Source organism: Melanaphis sacchari, unplaced genomic scaffold, assembly GCF_002803265.2.
Source record: "Melanaphis sacchari strain LSU unplaced genomic scaffold, SCAv2.0 Contig25_pilon_pilon, whole genome shotgun sequence".
Lineage (NCBI taxonomy): Eukaryota > Metazoa > Arthropoda > Insecta > Hemiptera > Aphididae > Melanaphis > Melanaphis sacchari.
The window spans coordinates 1975232-1995472 of record NW_020271133.1 but is presented as its reverse complement, the minus strand read 5'-3'; the positions used below and the strand labels follow the sequence as shown (position 1 = coordinate 1995472).

Sequence of the window (20241 nt, the reverse complement as noted above, 5' to 3'; positions counted from 1 at the left end):
CTAGTTCTATCAATAATTACATTATCAAAAATGTACTTGCTGTTGATGGAATATAATAACATAAGTTTAGCCATGTTGCACAGCAAAAGATAGGCACGTATTTAGTTTTGCGATGTTCCGAGAAATAATATTCAGATACCTTAATTATTTAAGATATATGCGTATACAATATAAAACTAAAACTTAAATTAGATAACTAGAAGTAAGTAATGGTAAATTAATAGTTTCTTTTACTTTTAAACTACTTACGTAAACTTATCTTATCGATGAAATTCAATGTCTTATAAAAACGTTTTAAAATAACAATTATTTAAAAAATTGTACCTAAAAAGTCCGGAACGAAAAATAAAGAAAGAATTTATTTCCCATTAAAGTTAAATTAAATTAATCGATAGACATTATTATAAAATACATTTTCTTATACGTAATACACTTAATCATTAAGATTAATTTTATATCCATTAATCGCGTATTCTAAAATAAATAAGAAGTATTCTATAACTTATAAGTATCTAACATGTCTAAAATTGCGTCCTTGGAGAATAAATCAAACTCAATTTTCGTAACTTATGATCCCATTCGTTCACTTATTTATATATATTATATTATATATATGTATATGTATTATAATATAGGTTAGACAAATAGTAAGCAACGTAATATTAAAAACTAATCAATAATTAGTATTTACCAACAATATATTATATATATTAGAAAATTTGAATTACATTTATATGGTATATATTTTATAATAGAGGGCTATATAAGTATTTTATTTTATACATTAAAAACGATTAATTAATATTCTAACTAAATATTATGTAATATTATTATGTTAATAATTGATTATATTATATTATGTATGATATATAGTTTAATATTCATTATTATTATCATCTAACATTATAAATAACATCGAGTGGGTCATAACATGATTTACGGGTAGTTATTAATACGCCACACGTATATTCGCCTGAAATTACATAATATTATACACATTACTTATAGCAGTCAATTTAAAGCAATAATAAAATATTTCATACAAATAAATATCAATAGAACTATATTTTTGTTATACGATTTCAATTCCGCGTAAAATTATAATGGATAATGTAAGGTCTATAATGCATCACAATAAAGACCGAGTTGTATTGTGACACTGGTAGCGGAAAAATATTTATAATTTAATAATATTATTTCAATTTGAATTTTGAAATCACTTGCAAGCCGATTCAAGCTGTTTTGCGCGGAGTATACGTATCTAAACGATATTAAACGGTTATACTTCCATAATCAATCGAAGGTACTCGTTCATTGTTAAAATTTACACTTTACAATGGCAATCGAAAATGTTGATAATTGACACGCCCGAGATGCAGTAACTATTTAGTATTTTGAACTTTCCGCGAACGACTTCTTAGTCACAAACTTATTCAAACAACTTAGTATACTTGAAATATTTTCGAATCGCAATAAATTAGTTTCTGATTTGTGTATTTTTATCTCGGAAACATATTATGTCCCGTTCCGAAACGCAACGTACGAGTATACCGTTTCTGCGTAACGACTGGCGTAGGTAGGTATACTATAATAATTATTATCTGGTTTTACTGCGGCATGTCGAACGGAGCGAACTGTGATTGGTTATCGGTTATTTTCATTAGTTTCACAATGATACGTTTGTATTGTATTTTTACATGGTTTCTTGGGGGAGTTAAAAAAAATCTCGTCAATTTTATCCGACGAACTTCTGCAGATTGAAAGATGAATACAGATTGACATTTGGACGGGTGATGTATTCAAAATATTATTTTGGTGCATATAGTCAACATATTATAGAAAATAAAGTCTCTTGACTCTGATAAAAGCATATTAAGTAACTATCGCCGAAGACCTGAACGTGTAATATATATTTTTGGACAGAAATAGACCTTCGTCAGTCGCATTTGAGAGTATTTATTTTTATACATGAAAAAAAAAAAAAACTGAGTAGGTATTTATATACATTCGAATATTCGATTCGTGTATAGTTATGCGTAGTGGCAATGGCTTCAAATCAAATGCATTGTAGGTAGTTAATTTTCGAATTCCGTGGGTGTACCTATACAATCATGTTATGTACCTGGTTGCTGCATTAAAAAGCCAAATCTACGGCTACGCATACACTGACACGCACACACACACACACACACAGTACCTATACAACACACACGATAATACGCCACACGGCGTTGTTAAAATGTTAACATTCACAAATAATATTATTAAAACGATTTAAAGCTTTGATCCCACACTAATTTTACGATTCGATGTATCAGACATTCAAATCGCAATTCATACGCAGCCACGAAAATACACTGTTTATTAATATTTGTATTTTATTTCGCACTGCGCATACTGCATACAGCATACGACAGTGTTATAAAAATAGAAAACGGGACAAACGATTTTTTTAATTTTTTCCAATTACATCTAAGTTATGATTAATTAAAAAAAAATAAGATAATAACTGTGATAATATGCTGCTCTTTTTAAAATTGTTTTATATTTTTTTAATACTTTTTCTTACAAGCGTTTTTAATGATATGCCAATAACGGGATTAAAACGAAGCCATCTTTTAAAAAAACGGGATAAAAAGCGTCCCGTTCGGAGTTTGTCGGGACAACGGGACACGATTATCAAAGAAGGGACTATCCCGTTTGAAACGGGACGTATGGCCACCCCACACTACACGGCAGTACACGTTAGCATAATATAGTACAGCCGCGCAAGTTTAATAATAATGTATGATATAATTGTGATGGGTACAGTTTGGAACTAGAAACGAAAACGCGGTAACGACGGTCACGTCGTGTCGTTATTGCGATGATAATAATATGTATAATATTATTGTTGTACGATGAACTTCTAATGTGGTATACGCGAACGGAGCTTTTAAAATAAAGGTAGGTATGCTCGTGTTAATAGTTTTATCGAATTTCGGTCGTCCAAGGCCATAAATACTAACCCACCCGCTCAAATGTGTGTGTGCGTGTGTGGATCGCGTGTAGCGGTGCGATAACACGCACGCGTGCGCGTCAGTGATTTGGCGTGCACATTTACTACCTACTGGACGAACTACCTGTTATCACCGGCATCGCTGTCTTGGTCGCCTCCGCGGTCTTTAACCGGACCGCCGCCACCGGTCGCCTCCACCGCGGTCGTCGTCCGGACCTCCGCCTCGGTCGCGTCTCCCGCGGTCGTCGTCCGGACCTCCGCCTCCACGATCACCCTGGGCGCCTCCACGATCGCCTTTTTGGCTTTCGTTAGCGGTAACACCCGTCGGGATAATATAATCCCATAGCGAGCGGCCGGTACGCCGTCCTCCATCCACGCGGCCGTCTTTAGAGCCGACGTCCAACGCCGGCACCGGCTGCGACTCGGTCGCGTAGGTTCGCGTGACCGAAGCGATGATGGCCGCCGCGGTAGTGGTGTTCATTGCTGCAGAAGTGTTAGCGGTATGGTTACCGAAAACCGCACTAAGCCCCGGGTCGTCGCCACGGGGCGACGACCCTTATACTTTGCCGTACTTATTCACCACGCAGTACACCATGAGGCTGAGCAAGAACCCGCCGGCCACGGCGACGAACTTGGAGCACGCCTCGAAGTCGTCCTGGCTGTTGTCGTTAATGGCGGCCCGCAGCTGTTCCTGTCGCCGCCTGTTGGCCAGCTTGCGCGCCAGTTCCGGGAACGCCAGGCTCTGAGTGAACGTCAGCTTGTGCAGCGAGTCCGACAGGCTGTGCATGCCCACGCTGCCCCTGGTGGCCATCCGTTGCAGGTCCGCGAATTCCGGGTCCGTGGCATCCGAGTACCGACCAGTCCACGTGGAACTCCGGCGCCTGCCCCACGGCACGCTGAAACGATGGCCGCCCGGCCCGTTCGATCCGGCCACGCTCAGCGATGACGCGTCCGACGACGCAGCCGACAGGTTGCCGCCGCCGTCCATGACCGCGAAGTCGCCGACCTGTTGGCATTGCACGGAAACAGTGTAAATAATGGACAATACATCAGCAAAAATATTAAAAATATTTTACAAACATTTTAATGCTGTGACGTGTTTGTGTGGTTCCACCCTTACAACCTTTATCGGGATAGGCCTGAGTAATAATCTACAGTGAAAATGTATCGTTACAATGTCACGTAAAAATCTCGTTAGATGTAAAAATACTGCGGAGGGTTATTCTAAGGGGATGTGAGGACTTATCGTCGTTCGAATCTGTTTGGCATAAATTTAAAACACTCTCATCCCCGTCGCATAGTGACCGGTGGGCAATATGAGTATCTTAGATTGTACAGGCGATCAAATCATAGACGATTTTATACCGACGTGTTTCGGATTTTGGCACCCCGAGGCCTTTTTAGTTGGTCGGAGTGAGCTTGTCATATTGTACATTTCACTTGAACAGCCAAGACTAATATTAATTTTATAATTTTATCTAACCTAAAAACCACACAAACACAGAAAAGTCTGCACTCTACTGCGTATAGGTTTATTGAGTGAAAACTAACTCGATGTTACAATATTAAATCGAGACGGTCCTTGCAATATTACGTGACTAAAAACCTATAAGTTACTCAAGAGAGACAATAAAAATTTTCCATTTGTTTCTGAAAAATAATTATCTAATTTTGTTTCTCATAATGTAAAAAAAAAAAAGCCTAAAATGCTTAAAAACGACGCAATTAATGTTTTCAATATATTAATATATTAATTATTACATTGTATATATTTAATAGCACTTAAGAGATATGCGAGTATTTATAAGAAAACTATGAAGATACCAGGTAGGTATTGCAAGATTGAGATACGCATGTTGTTCAAATACAAATGTTTGTACTTTTGTAGATTCTTGTTATCTATATCAAAATTAAACGCGTATATAAGAAATATAAGTATCATAAAAACTGTAATTTAAGAGGAAAATACTTAAATAAATACTTTTAAATTAAATACTTTGATCAAACTGAACCAAAGTATATAACTAAATTAACAAAACAAAATATTATCTGTTTAATAGTATCATAACCTCATTTTTGAGAAAAAAAAAGTGTTTAGTTATTAATTTATTAGTATGATTTCAGTTATTGTAGTGGTGGAATCAGAATAAGCAATCGACAACATTTTCGATCAGTAATAAGCAATAGCAATAAATTGTCGTTCATAGAACATTGGAACAGAAGATCAATGAAGGTATTCATCAATAATAGTCGTCACTTGTCATCAACGCGGAAAACAATTTTGAAATAGGTTTAGTCAGTATAATTCGTCAAATAATTAACTTTCTTATTTTAGAATTTTTTAATTTTAATGAGTTTTATCAGTTTTCTACTATACAGATGTGTAACAAAAGAAAAAAAAAATATGAAAAAATAATTAAAAATTATTGAAGTTTAACTGTGGGACAATTAACTGTCCCGAAACACTTTATCGTTTTATTCAAAATTGGTATAACCACAGTCAAAATAGGATTTATGGCCAGTCTAAGTTAAGTTGACTACTGTCCACTGTCCAGACAGTTTAATAAGTGAAAATTTAAAAGTATAAACCTTTATATTTTAGGTAAATCGTACCTATATACAATAATTATGACAAATATTTATGTAGTTTTGCATCTATTTTATTATTTGGTGCAATAAAAATGCCTAGTTAATACCAACATGTGTTTTATTACCTAACAACCTAACCATTCTGTAAATAAAACAGTATATTGCTTTTTTGTAATTTTAGTATTTTTATATACATAGTAAGTTATACTAAAGTTTTTTTTTTTTTATGTAATAAACCGTAAAATAAAAAATTATAAATATAAAAATAAATAAGTTAATAGCTGCTGTAGCCCATCCAAAAAGGAAAAAAATAATTGAAGGTTAGGTATTATAAAAGGTATAATTGAAGGGCAATTTCAAAAAAAAAATTACTAAGTATTATAAGTTTGTTTTGTATACAAAAATAAAAATAGATTTTTAAAGCACCAAGTTGTGAACTTCAATTTTTAATATCACTGCTAAAGAGCTCTAACGAGTACTAATGTACCTATAAAGTAAGCAATAACAAGAAATAAATTTCTTAAGTATGTTTAAAAAAAAAAAATAGTTTTCATATCATGGCTAAAATTTCAAAAATATTAAAATTTATAATTTATTTTAGACATATTTTATTACTACATTCGCATGCATATTTAAAAATTAATTAATAAGACATAATTTTCTGCTCTATTCATGATTGAATAATGGCTTTATTTATACATTTATTTACTTTCACAAAAACAATGATACAAATATTATATTTAATTTTTAAATTTCCGTCTACAAATTAATAATAAAATTAACTCATAAAAATGTATCACCTCCTAAGTCAGAATTGAATGTGTTAAATTTAATGTTATATGATAATTTACTTGATTTCATATGAAAAAAATTTATTAATTTCGCCTTAAATATGCGGACTTGGATCCATAATATATCCATGTGTATATATGCCAAAGTGCTAAACATTATCAATATTTTTTTACGTTAAGAAAAATTTAAATGAAATAAAATATTTCATATATTTTTATTTTTTATACATGGATTTAGTTTTGAAACTACATCAACATCAGTAGATTATACAACCAGCTTTTCAAATTTTCTGTAAATTGACCTATAATAATTACTATGAAATAAGTTTGTCTGTTATTCAGATTTGTTTTCAATATCATTTGACAGTTTGACATATAACATCGTTTTTATAATTATATATTAAATTGTTGAGTTAAATTGTTTTTCCTACCTCTATATTATCTCCATTCCTAATTTATCTACATTTTAAATGATTATATGGATATTAATTACTCATATATTCAATACTATTGGTTGGATAATTTAATTTTATATTTCATAAACACACATTACTTCAATAACTAATATTGTCGACAAATATATGTTGTATTTACATGACTTTGATTTTACAAACTTAAATACATAACCGAAAATATATTTATTACTATAGTATCCTACTTACGCTCTACTGTATATCTATAAATATTACGATTATACCACATAACGATCGAAAACTTAGTTATTTACTTAAACAAGATATAAATTAATGAACTAAAATATACTGAAGATATTTCAGTATCTTGAAATTACAAAATTTATTTTGAATACTATCATTGACGTCAAATGTTTATGCCTACAGTTGTTTTGTTTCGCAGGTATTTAGGGTAACATAATAAAATAATGATAATATATTTATGTCACATACTCACGTTTACATAGTATACATAGTATAATCATTCTTTTTGTAAAATTGACATTCAGTTCATAAAAAAAAAAACGATCATACCGTGCTCAGGGTTTTTGAATATATAAAATGAATAATTTGTGTCCGTCACGTTAGAGGGATAAGTCTTTTTTAAGCATCACGAAATAACTTTAAAAAAAAAATGGACAACTTTACATATTTTCATAAAATGTATGTACTAAATGATCGCATTGCATAATAATTAATTGCATTATATTATCTGGATATCTGGTTTATTTATTAGTACTTTAGTAGTTTGTATTAACGTTGTAACCTTTTCTCAAAAAAAAAAAAAAAACTAATTAATTACTTCTATACCTTTTTCAGATAATTTATGCTTATATTATCTGAGTAGTTAAAATCATTATATGATTCATATTTCTACTTCCCGGATTTTTAAAAAAATGAATCCTCAGATATTGAGAACATTAGCTTAAATTATAACTTTTAGAATAGCGGATAACACATTTAGATACAATGTGACATAAAAACAGAAGAAATACGGAGACAACAATAAAACATAAATTCAGTTTGATTCAACATTAGTAAATATAACACGAGTGAAGTTCAAAAACAAATAATTAAACTTACGTGAAACAACCGTTGAAATATTTTAAGGACAAGGTCATTGTAATTATTAAAATGTTAGTGATACAAATAACAATAAATCAACGTCAAGATAAAAATATTAATTGCTCTATAATCTATGTGATTATTTAGTACCTATATCTATTATCTACTGCACAAAAACTTATAAAAAAAATAAATATATTTTTACTAATTACACACTGTCTAGTAAAAAATTATAATTTTTACTTCATATAAATATTATAATAAACAATTTTAACGTATGTAAGCGTTGAAAAAGAAAAATAACCATTTCATATAGAAAATAAAATTATTAAAATACTGTAATACATAACTGGTTACCTCTTGTCTATATTTATTTAATTATTTTGTAATATGATTGTATCATATTAAACAATTTCCATTATACATTCATTACTTTCAAACACATCACCGGAAAACTATTAAAATTTGTAATTGTATAACTAAATTTTAACTCAAACGACATCAAACGGTTTTTTATTTCTAATTAATTGAAAAATTGTCATAGTAATGCTCTATTTAATTGGTTTGACATTGACATGTTGTGGATTTTTTTTTCTGTTCATCAGTTAATGTTTATCAAATAATAAAACGGTTGTCAGTTGGTATTAATTATCACGGACTACGATCCTAATAAAACCAATGTATTAATATCATTACCACGTTATTATCCACAGTTGCAGATAGTAATATCTAAAACCTTGTTGCTATCGTTATAGCACACTAATCTTTTGTAATTTATAATTTTTAAATTAAAAAAAACGAGCCAGTTGCAATTCAGATCCCAATTATTATGTGTAACTAGATTTTTCATGTTACTATTTATTTTTATAATATTTACGTTCAGTTTTTTTTAGTAACTATGACATCAGAATCCAAAAAAAATAAGTTGTTCCTGTTATTTAATTTTATTGTCAAAGAACAAAAATATGTTGAAAAAGTATATAAATTAGGTACACAAAAATATTTTTTGTATATTATTATTATTCCTATAATTTTATTACTCATTTGAACAAATTTTCATATATTAGAATGAAGTTGTTAAACATTTTTGTGAAGATGCAGAAAGTGTCACAATATTTCACAGACGTTTCGTTTTATTAGCTCGATCAAATAAACATTTAAAATTTAAATGTCATGTTAACATCAATAAAACAAATTATTATTATTTTAATCTGATTGATCTTTTTTGTCGTCTCTTCTTACTAATGGAAAAATAGTGGAAATCTTGGATATGGCACTGCTATTAATCATTATACCAACTAAATTAAAATTTTTATAAAAACGAGTTCCAAGTAATTCACTTTGAAGACATGAAACTTGCCAACTTTAAACAGTATTCAATAATTTGAGTAGTTTTAAGTTTTTATGATACGATACATTTTAAAGGAATATTATTTGCTATTGAAGTATAAGATCATGTCATTCTGAAATTATAACTATAAATTTAAATAAAATGATTAACCATTTTACAACAATATTATACACTATTTGAATAACACAAAAAAGATGAAATGTTATACTCTGAAATGTATACTATACAACTGAAAATAAGTAAAATGTTGTAGATATTTTTAAGTTTTTTAGCAGATTAAAATATTATAAAACGTCATTATATTTTAATTTCATTATAAAACTATTAATACTGAAAATAAGTCATAATTAATCAATGGTTATCATTTTATTTCAAGATGTTTGTTTTAAATTTGTATCAACTTTTTGTAAATACTAACTCACTAATCAAATTTAAAAGGAAAATATTTATAATTACACTTGAAATAATTATGATAAGTATATTATACTTAAATAGATTCATATTATATTTCCATTAATTTAAAATAAAAAATAATTTAAGTATCTAAACGTGCAAACTTTTATTTTTAAATAACTGATATTTATAATTGAAAACATCTTAATAATTGTTTGAAAATTATTTTTGAGTTTTAAATAAGTTTTATTATGTTATAATTTTTATATAAAAATAACACTAGTAGGTATACGTAATTTTAAATGGAATAACGTACTTGAAAAGATAAAATTCAAGTAACTCTTGAAACTTTTTTTATAAATATTAGGTAAACAGCAGTAGATATACATACGTAAAATGTAAATTTTAAATTAAAACTAAATGTTTATAGTATAAGTATTAGGTATTGATAGAAGGTGACGCACAAACTGGTAAAAACTAACAAATCTAAAGCAAATAAAAATATACAATAAAATAAAACAGTGAAAAAATAAAATATCATCTTTGGTCATTATTCAGACTATATTTTATTTCATTATTGATACCACACATAAAATAATAGAAATAAAAAGAAGTATTAAATGAAATTTCAACAAATATACAATAAACCCGAATTTTATGGTTGACTTAGACTCCTTTATCTGCACAACTAATAGAAATATTTAATTTAAAATGAAATAATAATAATATTATTAAAATTTGAGTTAAATAGTCAAAATATTTCACTATTTCAGAAAAAAATGAATATGCATTTTATTATATTATATATTAGTATATTACATATTTTAATGAACATTATCGTGTTGCATAATATACCTACAGTACATTTGTAAAATTTTTCGTTTAACGAAAAGTTTTCTATTACATAAAATGTATTCTATTTTGTTTTTACACCGAGAAATACGAAACAAATGTCAATGAGTGGATATAAAAATTAATTTACTAACTTCAAATTAAATATTTAAAGTATCTCTATATTACACAATATAAATTTAATACTGTTATTTCACTGTGTACAATTACAGTGTGTATTTCATAAAGAAGTATTCGCTTCATACTTTTTTCTGCATTTTATCAAATGACAAAAAATGGTTTCGATTTCATCAAAATGTATACCTATATTTTTATTACAGAATGATATATATTTTTTAATAGATCTATTAAAAAGTGCTTACTCTAATTGTATGGTAAAACTCGAATTATTATTTAATTTGAATAATCAATATCAATATTATCATATTATTATATAATTTGATAATTGATATAAATATGTTACATAAGTATTTATTGAATCATTTACCTAATAATAACACATAATTCAAACAATATTAACATTCAAATATTATAACGCAATTAGGTTGGTATTTTGTCACACGCCTACTTAATTTGATATTTATTATATATTATATTAGTTCTTTTTTTTTTTTTTTAAGGGAGAAACTATAAAACAGTTTTTTGTTGCAATATAAATAATCTAAAATTTAATATTGTGCAAACTTTGACATAGTCAGTCAATAAACTTTCTAAAAGTACCTTAAACTAAATGATAAAATATATATAACCTAACTAACAATAAAATTTAATATCTGAGAATACTTACATTTTAGTAAATAATATAATATGCAATGAATACTTTTATATTATTTGTATAACACCTACTTAAAATTTAACTATATAAAAATGTAATTAATTTTTTATTATTTATATAATTAGCCATTAGGTATAAACAAAATTAATAATATTTAATTGATAATCAAATAGTACCTAGTTACTTACTTTTTATTGACTAAAAATAACACTTTTCTCATTTGAAAAGCATAATAAATTTACAATGTATTTTTTTTATTTTATCAGAAACCTACACGTTAAGAATATAACAAAAAAAAAAAAAAAGTTAAAGCACAATTCCAATGAAAGTATTATTTACATAAATGGATTCATTATTTAAAATAGGGCTTGTATAGTTTAACTATGAGTTTATTTGTCAGTGATATATTTCAATTCTTAACAATATTTAGATACAATATGACTTCAGTCTTCAGTGGCACGTTTTAAAACTGAATTTTTATTTATTATGATTGGTGATATTGATTCATGAATGTTAATAATATTGGTATTATAAATTGTATTTATATATTCCACAATACGTTATATATTTTTAAATTACGAGTATATACAAAAATTATTGAAGATAGTGTTATTATTAACACTCAGCTCCTGACGGCGACGAAAATATTATGAATATTTTGTTATTTTATAATTAGTTTCAAAAACTGTATTGAAAACTATATAATATCGAATACATATATTATTATTACCGAAATTGGAATATTAATTCAAATACATAATTAAATTTAAGGACTTGTTAAGGTGGCGACAGTTAACAACATATAACTATAAGTAATTCAAATCAATGCGTTCGCATTGCTTTGCATGAACCGTTTTTCTTACTCAGTTTAGCGAGAAAACGTGTCGCTTTCCCAAGAAAATAGTATCTTCTGTTCATCCACACATGGCATCTTGCCTTAGTGGAACTGGTCTCAAGAGTATGTACAGAATCGACATATTTTCTTATTAGTAGGAGTGTAATGACTATTTATGTTGTAACGCGCAACAGGAATGCAAATAGGAAACGATAAAATGGTGATCAATACAAAAAACAATTTCTTAGTTAAAAAACGATCTATGACGTGTCTAAAATCGTGTTTAACTTATACAAAATTAAGGCAGCACGTGATACAACGAAGAAATGTAGTGTTATGTACAGTCACTATACCACTATTACTACCTAGTAGTATTTGAAAGTAATTGTAAGAAAAGCAACTAAATATAGTAATGTTAATATAATTATTTTGGAGACAAGCACCGCTAAATAGACAAATGGTAAATTAGCGAATTTCGCTATTATGTCACCAAAATAGGAATACTGAGAAATGACTTTATTAACTCTAAAGTGTATGCGTGTATACAGTGACAATCAATTTATTTCAAATACATTTGACAAACTTAATATCAATTTATATTTAAGAAAATTAGGGGGGATATTTATCACAAACATAAAGATATAAATATGCCCTTGGGTTTGTTACTTTAAGACAGAAGTAAATGTGATTCATGAAACATGTTTATTGTTCATATTAAATATTATCAACTATACAACTATTTCGTAGTAATAAGTACCTGTGCGTAAAATACTGAACCATATAATCAATGCAAAATGTGATAGGTAGGTACTCGTGGGAAATACAAATTTTCAAGTAGAATTGATAAATTATCTAGGTTCTTACTACCTACCAACAATAAACTGATAAGATATAAATAAATAAAATTACGAAAACTATACCGACGTGGCAAAGCAATTTTAGTTTATTAACACCCTTTCGAAGGTCTTGTAAATGTTAGCGTCGGCTTTACTTTGTATATAGACATATAGTTTAAGTATTTTTGTGTTTTTGATAGTAAATATCTAGATTGAGGACACATCGAAAATGAGTTACTGAATCCCGAGGGTTCGACGTACGTCATAAAATGTAAAATAATATTTTCGATCACACCAGATTTATATACGCTCATGTATAAAGCTACGACTAGTTTCGACAAGTCTACTTATTGGCAATAAGATACAGAGTGATTCTTTTAATGACGAAAACTCATTATACCTGAAAGTATTAAAAATATACTTATTTCTTTCTTTTTCATTTTTAGATTTATTCAATTCTATTATTTTGATATAGGTATATGAGTATTAAATATTTAAAAATGGATTTTTTTTTACAAAAAAATATTATGAGTTTTGATGAGCGGAGAAGTAAACTTGACCTCTTCATTCCTATCAGTTTTAAATAAAATGTTATCGCTAATTTTTATGAAAGCATTTTGTCAAATTATAAAATTAAAAACCAAAATGAATATCTAGTAATTTTAGCATTAGATATAATATATAGAAGTGACATAATGGTCAATATATGAGGATTAAGTGTAAATGTCTCAGATTTTGAAAAAAAAAAATTCAAAAATAAACTAACCGTTTTAAAAATAAAGAAGTGCGTCCTTTGTCAAAATAATCACTCTGTAAAGACAAACGACCGGCAGTTACATGCTTATTTAAATGTAATGCTTATGTAGATTTTGGCATACAAATATGAATACATAATAAAACATAACATTAATATCTGACATATTTGATATTAGATTTGATAAAACTGTCAACCACAAAAACTTCATAACATGATGTCTGAAAGAGAAGGATAATGTTATAAAACAACTTGTTAAATGTTAATAAGTGGGAGTAATAAATACATTTACATACAAATTTGACATATAACATATCTAAACAACATAGTTAGCGGGCATGGAAGTTATTGTGTTACAATTATCTGCAGTATTTATTCTCGGAAGTACTTGAGTATTAATGCTTTTACAATTTTAGGGAGATGTGCTTCAACAATAATATCTTATAAATAGTATATAGGTAAATCATATTCAACTTGGTTGTATCTAGTCACTAGTCAGTAAGTGTTGTCGCTAGGTGATTACTTCATCGTGTTAATCCTCAAATATACTTATAGTAAAATTTATTTATAAATTGTATGTATTAAAAAAAATTAAAAATCAAAATATTTAGGTGCGATTTTTTCTATATATATATATGGATTATTGGATTAGTATCAATGCGCTAAAATTAAATAAAATTACTTACATTAAATCAACTGATATGTAACATTTTAAAACGTACTATTTCTATTTTATACGTTTTTCAGTATAATCACGATTTTCTATTATAAATTACTAAAATCTCTTGGAAATATTTTAAAAATGATAAAAATTCACTGATTTAGCTTATGGTATAATATATATATTAATATATATAATATATATATATATATAATATGGTATAATATATATAATATATTATGATATATTTTTTATAATTTAAATGTCGTGGTTCATCATTTTATTTAGTGAATATTGCATCATAACGTCTTACCTACTTTCAAAAATAGTACATCTTGACGTAATTAGTATATATTGTTTGTTTTCCATTCTACCATAACGTACAGGATTTTTAATTTTTAATTTTTGAATTAAGTTATTTTTATCTATTAAACTTGGGTAGGCTATTATGGCCATGCTTTTCTAGTGATGATATCATACATTTGAGTTATTTATCTAAGAAGGAAAGGAATATAATTTATATAATCAATGGTAAGTGTAAAAGTAATACAGGATTTGTATGATAAGGTAATGATGAGAATAAAGAATTTATATGAAGAACAGAAGATTTTAATGTAAAAGTAAGTGTGTACCCGAGTTTAACGTTGAGCATTTACCTATTCACGTAAATAATGGATTAAATTGTAAAAGATACACAAGTCATAGAGTGAGGTGCTGCGATGCATAATGTTAATATTATTGAGAGAAATTTCGGAAGAAGTGAATGAATGATTGTAACAACGCTGAAAGATGTATAGGTAAAGGGACTAAGAATGAATAAGAGGTTAACTGGGATATTTGTATATGATTTTGGAGGAAGTAATCGAGAAGTTTTTTCAAGGCATTTAATGAAGATTGATGTAGTGTGTGAAATCCAATTACTTTGTATCAGAAGTACAAAAAAAAAAAAAAAAATGGTGACTTTGAGGTCAATATGAAAATTGAATATAAGATTCTTTATAAATTTTACAACCTCTATAAAACAAAATTCTACCAAAACTTAAATTATTTTTTTTAACTAATTTAAAACTCAAATGCTTACAATATTGGATATTTACCCGTATAATAACTAGGTAATTTTTTTAAACGATTTTCGTTTTTTTGTTGTAACTGTAAAACGAATAGCTTAAAATACTTAAATATTTTTATAAAATATGTATACTATTATTTTCGTTATAGGATAAAATTTTCAAAATTTTTTTAACTAATTCAAAAATAATTATAAGCGTGACAAATATTAAATTTTTTATGTTTTATTTTATTAATATTGATAAATATTCTTAAAAATTTTAATATAAGATTCATATCATAAAATCAAAAAAGATACATAAAAGCTATTATTTTTTTTTATAAATATTGTAAGTTCAGATTTGGACGAAATTACTTATTTATACGATAAATAATGAGGTTAATTATTTTGTTATAATTTAAAAACATTATTTGTGAAAGCTTAAAACTTTTATGTATATTATATATTATTACCATAAATGTTACTATACGTAATGATATTTTTAATTTATTTTAAAATAATATTCTATTTATATTAAAAATCTGTTTTAGTTGTTTTACGGTATTAACAAAAAAAAAAAATTAAATTTCGAATTGTCTAAATTTTTATAATTTGGTATAGATGTAGATTTTAATAGTAATTAAATACTACATTATTCTAAGAAAAAATTATAATTAAAATAAATGGCTTTAATAGCTATATCAAAAAACATATTTAGAAATTTATTAATTTGACATAAAGTTCTCGCTCAGAATTTTTTTTATTATACAATAATACCATATATTGTTAAATTCAAATTAAACATATCCATAATAGTGATTTACTCAACACCTAATGTATAACAGAACGGTACCCACTGGCATACATTATTTTTTTTTACTACCTATTATTATAATGCTAATCATAAAAATTATTGCGTAAATTTAAAACGAAAGATTAAATCCAAATATTAATTAATAATATCTCATGTAAACATATATATAATTGATAACTCTGTAATTTGTATTGATTGAACATATCGTTACTAATAATTAATTAATTAAATCCTAATATCGACTAGTTGGTAGAGATTTTTATGTTTATTTTTGTATAATAAGTATTTTATTTTGATTCTTCAATTCAAAGTAGTTCATCGATTAAATCATTATTATAACTTAAGTTCCTAAAGTTACATAAACACATAAATATATTTGAAAATTATTTAAAAAGAAACCTAACGTTACTTGATATTTGTTCTCTTTAAACTCATTATATTTATGTAATTGTACACTTTATCTCTGTATAATCAAATGATATATTGTGATATATTTATATAAATAATACAGCTATAGTACAAACATTGCAATAAAATGCTAAATTAATTTCAAATTAGACGGTATTAAGAATCACGACATTCATTTACCTATTAAGAAACTTTACGATTAGTGTACATGCCAGCTTATATACGATATTACAGGGTTGAATAAATAAAAACCAATGAAGAAAATTAATTTAAAAAGTTAAAATTGATGCACGCTAAAAAATAAATTTAAAATGTTTCAGTCTTATCCGGTGTTTTATGATATTTTAATTGTACCATTGTACTCGTATACTTTGATTATTCAAATTATTTTTTATTTTAGATTTTCAAAATCATTTCTCAAATAATTTAAATTATGTGTAAAATATCAAAAATATGTATTGTACTTAATGTCTTATTGTCTCATTATAAAGAATAAATAAAAAGAATATTATAATTGTTGAAACTTTCATAAAAACAATTTTAATCGCTTTATGGCGTTTGTGCACAATATTTAATTCATTTTAATTTCTCTTACTATAAAATATCTACTAAAAAAAATTATTGACAATAAAATAGTAAACTAATGAACTAATCACAGTACTATAGTACTAACTTTGGTATATATTATGTAAATAAATGTTTAAACAACCAATTTTGACAAGTGTAAAATTAATTTCAAAAGATTTGAAAGAGCTTTTTCTTTTTTTTTAAATTTATTTATTAGATTTTAAGGCTTTAAAATCATCAGTTAAGTTCTTTAACCTTGAGTGATTTTTAGTTATAAGATTCATTTAAAATAATAAAATTCCTTTTATTTTACATTTTTTATGGGTATATTTCATCTTAAATATATAGCTTTACATGTATTAGAAATTATATGTTTTGCAAATAATTACCTGATTAGGACATGGTTAAGCATTGTAAAACAGTATTGAAAAAAATTAAAAAAATATAATAGATTGTGTAAATTTATTATTTTACAATATCTTAATAATTTTTAATCAATAAGTTACCAAATTATTAAGTAATATGATTTAAAATAATTTAAATTCCACAGCTATCTACTTTTTATTTTTAAATTTAAAAATAAACTATTGAAAACACGAAAATGTTATTTAGTTAAAAGTTTAGGTCTTCTAGAAGCTATAAAAATTTGAATTAAAATGAAGACAAGGTAGCTTTTGAAAAATTATATTCCTGTAAGTAATGCGTTTTATACTTAAAACATAAAATGTATCAATATATACCTGCATATTATGTTACCAATGTTACCATACTTAATGTATACGAGTATATGTATTATTAAATGTAGATTTAATTAACTTTTAAGTATATTAAATAAATGTGTAAGTGTTTGTTTGTCTAAATATAAGTGTATATAAATGTTAATAATGTTCTATATTTATTGTTTAGTATTAACTCTGTTTTGAATTTTGGAAATAATACTTCAAGTTTCTAAGAAATTTAAGTCATAATATCGTGTCCTTATGGCTGGTACAAAACAGATGAAAACATGAAACCATAAATGATTTATTAAACACAAAAAGATACTACATTATAAATTACGTATATTAATTAAGTATGAAGAAACAATTGTCTCTTGCAAATCAGTGAACGTTATTGACGTCATATTTTTGATAACTACAAAATAACATTATATACAAATTATGTCTGTTAATCATTAATGTCTTTACCGAACGTCATTACAAACATTTTCATCCCAAATTGATCTCCAAAATTAACCTCTTTAATACAAGCTAACTATATTTTTAATAATCCTTCCCACAGGATTTGTGCAACTAGAATCGCGATTTATAAAACTAATAAATAAATAATTGATCAAGGTATTACTAACGGGTAACTTCCAACTTTCTCTTTACACCACTCACGCTTCTATATCATCATAATTACTTATTGTACATAGATTGATTTACATATTAAATGAAAAAAAGTTTTCATAAGAGATAAAAACACTTTGTAACTTATTTATTTTTAGAAGTTTATTATGTATTTATAATGATAAAAATGTTGCTGGAATTTGATCTAAATAAAAGTGTATCTAATTTAAATCGAATTTTTAAACATTAAATAATTAATAAATAGATAACTAAAGGTATTTCATTTTTTTATTGTAATATAGTTACATAATTGTTTATTATTTAATTGTTATGATTGTATTATAATTTTAAATTGTTCCATTTAAATAAGAGAGGTATGTATATATCAAATAAATCTTAGTATGACTAAATATTTTCAAACATGTCGTTCAATATCACAGTTTTAATTGAAAATAATATAAAACAAATTATTAAAATAATAATAGATACTTTTTATCGAACATGTTGAAATAAATAAGAGTTTTTGAAGAAGAAAATAGATAAACATCCATAAATTAATCAATAACTTTAAAATTTGCTCAGTTAGTTTATATTATTCAATATTTTTTGGACTCAAAACATTTACAAACAAATTAAATTTAGAACTATCATTACTATTTACTACTGTATACGAATTAATGCTCTAAATTACTTTTTTATAAGTCCCATAATCTGTTTTTTCTACAGTATAACAGTATATTGTAAGCAAGTTGAAAAGTGAAAAATCCATTCATTTAGAAAGTTACATTTTCCTCTTTTTATAAATTTCAATCAGAGTTTTGATATAAATTCAAAATATAGTTTAAAATACATTTCATTATTCTATATAATTATATGAATAATTCAATAGTTTATACAATAATATATGTTATATTAAATGTAAGTATTGCAAACTAAATATATATATATATATATATATATATATATTATATATTATGCTTTAATAAAAAAGCTTTTAATAACTAGGCATATAATAGTTCAATATTATTGATGAGTAGATGAGCAATTACAAAAATATATACTTATTTAAAAAAATATATTTATAGTACGAATTTTCTGTAATCATTGAAATTTCAGTTATTGTTTCATTTTAACTATGTCTAAGTTCTAAATAAAAAGTATATTTTTTTTTTTTGAAATAATTCTAAAATATATCTATAAAATAATTGTTTTTGATTATTTAAAATGTCAGTATAAAATAAAATGTTTAACTAAGATTCATCAAGTATATTATTTACAGATTTATTAATGGTCAAAATGTATTACACTAATTTCAACGTTCTGTAAATATCAGCATATCACATAAACCAAAAAATATATTTTTCAATATTACGTATGTTTTAGTTATCTAATACTAAATAAATATTAGTTATATACGAGTTAATTATTTTAAAAGTATCAAAATATTGTAGATTAAATTTTACAACGTGTAAAATAAGTAGGTAATATTTATATATTGAGATTTAATTATTTAATTTTTGATTTGATATAAGTACGTCGTAATGACGTGTTAATAATATTAATTTGTGATATTAATATTTTTTTCTGTCAAATATATTTAAAAAATATTAACACACTTAAATAATTCTCAGACAATTATTAATATTTTGAAATATTATACATTTTAGATTATTAAAACTTATTTATGAATTGTCTATGAAATATTACAAATGTTTAATATA

At 25.7% G+C, this 20241-nt stretch overlaps 1 protein-coding gene across 1 annotated transcript in view; it reads right to left on the bottom strand.

Annotated features, from left to right (window-relative positions):
• Window positions 1–3400: 3400 nt before the first annotated feature.
• The window catches only part of LOC112595135, a 41098-nt gene continuing 24257 nt past the window's right edge, over window positions 3401–20241 (bottom strand). The window contains exon 4 of the mRNA XM_025340227.1: window positions 3401–4004. Within this exon, the coding sequence (XP_025196012.1) occupies window positions 3555–4004 (450 nt within the window). The 3' untranslated portion in view covers window positions 3401–3554. The remainder of the gene's footprint in view (window positions 4005–20241) is intronic.